This window comes from Xiphophorus hellerii, chromosome 11 (assembly GCF_003331165.1).
Source record: "Xiphophorus hellerii strain 12219 chromosome 11, Xiphophorus_hellerii-4.1, whole genome shotgun sequence".
Taxonomy (NCBI): domain Eukaryota; kingdom Metazoa; phylum Chordata; class Actinopteri; order Cyprinodontiformes; family Poeciliidae; genus Xiphophorus; species Xiphophorus hellerii.
Window position 1 is genome coordinate 25,594,200 of NC_045682.1, and position 3,913 is coordinate 25,598,112.

At 38.3% G+C, this 3,913-nt stretch overlaps 1 protein-coding gene across 1 annotated transcript; it reads left to right on the forward strand.

Moving 5' to 3' along the window:
* msx2b (muscle segment homeobox 2b) lies at positions 1-3,698 on the forward strand. Its single transcript, XM_032577271.1, has 2 exons — positions 1-526; positions 1,443-3,698. Exons 1-2 carry the CDS (start codon positions 142-144, stop codon positions 1,898-1,900), a joined length of 843 nt encoding a protein of 280 aa, XP_032433162.1. The 5' UTR covers positions 1-141; the 3' UTR covers positions 1,901-3,698.
* Positions 3,699-3,913: the final 215 nt, after the last annotated feature.

Here is a 3,913-nt window from a genome sequence, read left to right on the forward strand (position 1 = left end):
GTGTTACGTTTACAAACTCTCTCCCAGTACCTGACAGCTCAGAGCGCTTCGCTCACCGAGGACACCATCACCTGACGGGACTTCTGACGGAGCTCTCCGCTTCCAGTCCACCTTTACTTCTGGAGGAGACCTGGAGAAAAGATGACCTCCCAGGACACTGCTAAAGACTTGGGTCACTGTTCCGAGAGGGAGAATAACCGATCGGTCTCCCCAGAAGTGCAGAGGGAAGAGAAGACGTCGCCGATTCTCCGTCGGCGTCATCCATTCAGCGTGGAGGCGCTCATGTCCGGGAGGACGACGGATCACCGCACCGAAACGTCCACCTGTTGTAAAACACCTGGAGCTACCGTGTCAGCCCCAGCCGAAGGGCTAAAGTCTTTGTATATGTGCCGGGACACGTGTAGTCCTCCCGGGGAAGGTCGGAACAGTTTCGCGGCGGTCCCTTCTTCGCCGGTGAAATCTGAGGTGTCGGAGTCAGAGGAATGCTCACACTGGGTTTCTGCCAGCGCCTTCTCCACACAACCACGTAAGTTTATTTCCATGTTATCAAGCATAATAAAGCTTGTTTATTTACTTTTAATGTTTTATGTAGTTTATTATCTACATTAAACCTTTTAGATTAGTTTAAATAAGAACAAACTTCAAGTAAGACTCAGAAAAATCAGGAAGCAAGGATATTTGAGTTTACACAATTTTCAATCAATGCATAAATAAATATTACATTGAAACATGGTCGACTTTGTGCCCCACGTCGCCTTTTTAGTACATTTTAAGTTGCTTTGAACTTTTTGAGTTCAAAGACTGCCTTACTTAATAGCATGTTTTTTGTCATATTTACAAAAAATAAAAATAAATAAAATAAGACATGGATTACAAACTAAACCTTCCCAAGATAGGTTGATTAACTTAAAAATCAAGGTAGAAGTTAAAGTGTTATTAGGTGATATGGCTTATGTTACCTAGATTTATTTTTTGTTTATATTAGCAAAAAAAAACATACCTCGTTTGTGTCATCAATGGATTTTTTTTTTTACCAATATTTAAATGTACCCGAATTAAAGGTTAACTTTTTTCTCCAAATTTTATTGTTTTTTTCAAAAGTGTAACACAATGCCCTCTGTCAGAATTTGGTATTACAATAAAAAAGTATATATAACTAATTACAATATTAGTAAATTTGATTTATCATCCAATACTTCTGTTCATTGATAATTTATTTACTTACTTTGTTTATTTTAATTATTTCTCAGCCAGATTATAATCTAAAACTAATAAAAATGAAAGTAGTAATGTTAAGTGAAAGCACGATTGTCAGTTTTTCAACTGAAATTCATGTAAGTTTTTGGAAAGTCATTACTTGGTGTATACTCTATTCAGATCATGTTATAATCAGAATAGTTGAAGTTACTATACTAAATTTTTCACCCTTTCTGTTGCATAAGGTCACATCAGTCCAGGCTGTCAGCTGAGGAAACACAAGACCAACAGAAAACCCCGCACTCCCTTCACTACATCCCAACTCCTGGCTCTGGAGAGGAAGTTCAGACAGAAGCAGTACCTGTCTATCGCAGAGCGAGCAGAGTTCTCCTCCTCCCTGACCCTGACGGAGACCCAGGTGAAGATCTGGTTCCAGAACCGTAGAGCAAAGGCAAAGAGGCTCCAGGAGGCTGAGCTCGAGAAACTCAAGATGGCCGCTGATGCCAAGACGGCAGTGGTGGCAGCCACTGCCACTTCTGCAGCACTACATCCCGGCTTTACGTTACCACTGTCGCTGGGCGCCATGTCTCTGTACGGACATTCGTATTCTGCCTATCACCACCACCAAAGACCCATCCTGCCCATATCCCCGTTAGGACTATATGCTGCTCCGCTGGGATACAGCATGTACCACTTATCATAAACATGGAAATATTTTATGTATTTTGCTTTTATGCATTCCAAAATGGACAGAGAGGATGTGTGCTTGACATTTAAAAAAAATAAATAAATAGTGTACAGCCTATCCATATCACCTGCACAAGAAGTGTGACATTCAGAACACTTCAGATCAAATTAGCAACCTGTTTTTCTTCCCCTAGGTGAGGATAGAAAGGCGCTTCCTGTTCTGCCCTCGTCGGACAGCCTGTTTACGCGATTGCCCTCTTATGCGGAGGGGTGTTTCTGTCTGGGTGCTGTTTATCCTCTTCACTTGTTTACATCAGCAATAATTGAGCAGGGGCGAGGACTTGCACTGGGCACCAAAGCACAGACCGCAGCTGTTTTCTTAAGCCTTGTTCCCAATCAGACGCAGTGCCTTGTGTCAGAAAATGGCCTCAATGTCAGGATAATTGTGAGGATGAACTGGAGTTTTAGCTTCTCAGGACAGAATGAACATATCACTGACGCTTTCTTGTGGTTTACACAAACCGATTGCCTTAAAAATAACATTGAATTCAGGTTAAACCTGAAAGTCACCTACGCTCTATATAGCAAAGCATAATTTATACCACTATAGTTGAAGTTTCTGTTTTTCTTCACAACACATTTATAGCACAATAACGTATTTATCTCCTATGAAATACAATGCTGGAAATGTATGAGTGCCTTATGTTGTGTATTTATGGTAGAGAATATGGTACAAAGTTTTACCAAATGTGTATTTATATTGCTCCTTTTGAGCATTCTATGCTGTTTTTGTTTTGTCATCTGAAATTAAAGTTGTTTAGATTCTTACATACAGATATGTAATTTTTTATAGCAAAGAAAAGTAATACACGGATACCTATCTCTAGGTAAAATTAGTTTTTGTAAGATTTAGAGGAAGTGCATCCTTTGCAGCTTTTTTAAACATAAATCCATGTGGCTTTATGTCCATGATGGTGTGTCATCAGAAGAGCTCAGTTTAAGGGGAACCATAAACAAGAAACATGAATTATACAATCATGCATTTTCTTCTCACTTATTCTGCTCTCATGTCTTTTATTAGGCTAAAATGCATTTCTTGAATCAACTTATAAAAATGCCAGATGTCTGGAATATTATCTTCTTATTGACAACCAATAATCGCGTGTGCAAGTTGAACAACAGTGTCATGTAGTCTCACATTATTAAGCAAAGCTAGTTGCAATTAATAACTTATACTTCCTACATTTTGAAGTACTTTTGCTTTTATTAAAAAGTTAAGTCACTGCTCATTGCAGCTACATTAGTTATTCTGCTTTTTTAGAAAGAGTATTGACTAGAGATGCTTGGATAATGTTTTTCTCGCTGATGCAGATTTTCCAGTTTTCTTTATGGTTTGATATGCTTGGTCCGAATTTAATTTGTAACATAAAGGAGAAGGGATCTTTACTGCAAGTTTTTGAGTTCAGCAAAAAATGAAGGCATTACAACAACTCCATTTATGCATGAAAGCATATGTCCCTCATCTTTATATGAGTTTTATTCAAGTTCATCGTCATACATACTGTTGGTTGATGTGTTTGCAGACTAAAACTAGCAAGAGTTCTTACCTTTTATTCATTAATTACTAAACATTACAAAAGCAAAAGAAAAACAAAACAGATTATTCAGTCCTTGACATGATCACTGTTCAAAATTCATTCAAGGCAAAATTGACCAAATGATTGGTTCATTTTTAGCCTTGACAAATGAAATTACCTAAGGTCAGTTAACCTATTTACAGGAGAAAGTCATGCATTAAACTAAATTGTTGCCAATTTGATTTTTGATCAGTTTCTCTTTGTTAACTATTCAACTATTTTGTATCTTGTCCTGGCATCTTAAACTAATACTATGGTGGGTCTGGTTGCTTTGAGGTTTCACAAGCAGATTTGCTCTGCACAACAGGCTACATCAGTTTTAGGTAATAAAGACAAAAGGAGGAGGGGAAGAAAAACAACTCGGGGGAGCCAGGGAAACAACAACAGAAGTG

Excerpts from the sequence above, each read along its gene's own strand:
- msx2b (XM_032577271.1), top strand. The coding sequence starts at position 142 with ATGACCTCCCAGGACACTGCTAAAGACTTGGGTCACTGTTCCGAGAGG. Across the intron at positions 527-1,442 it reads CGCCTTCTCCACACAACCAC|GTCACATCAGTCCAGGCTGT; the intron begins GTAAGTTTATTT and ends CTGTTGCATAAG.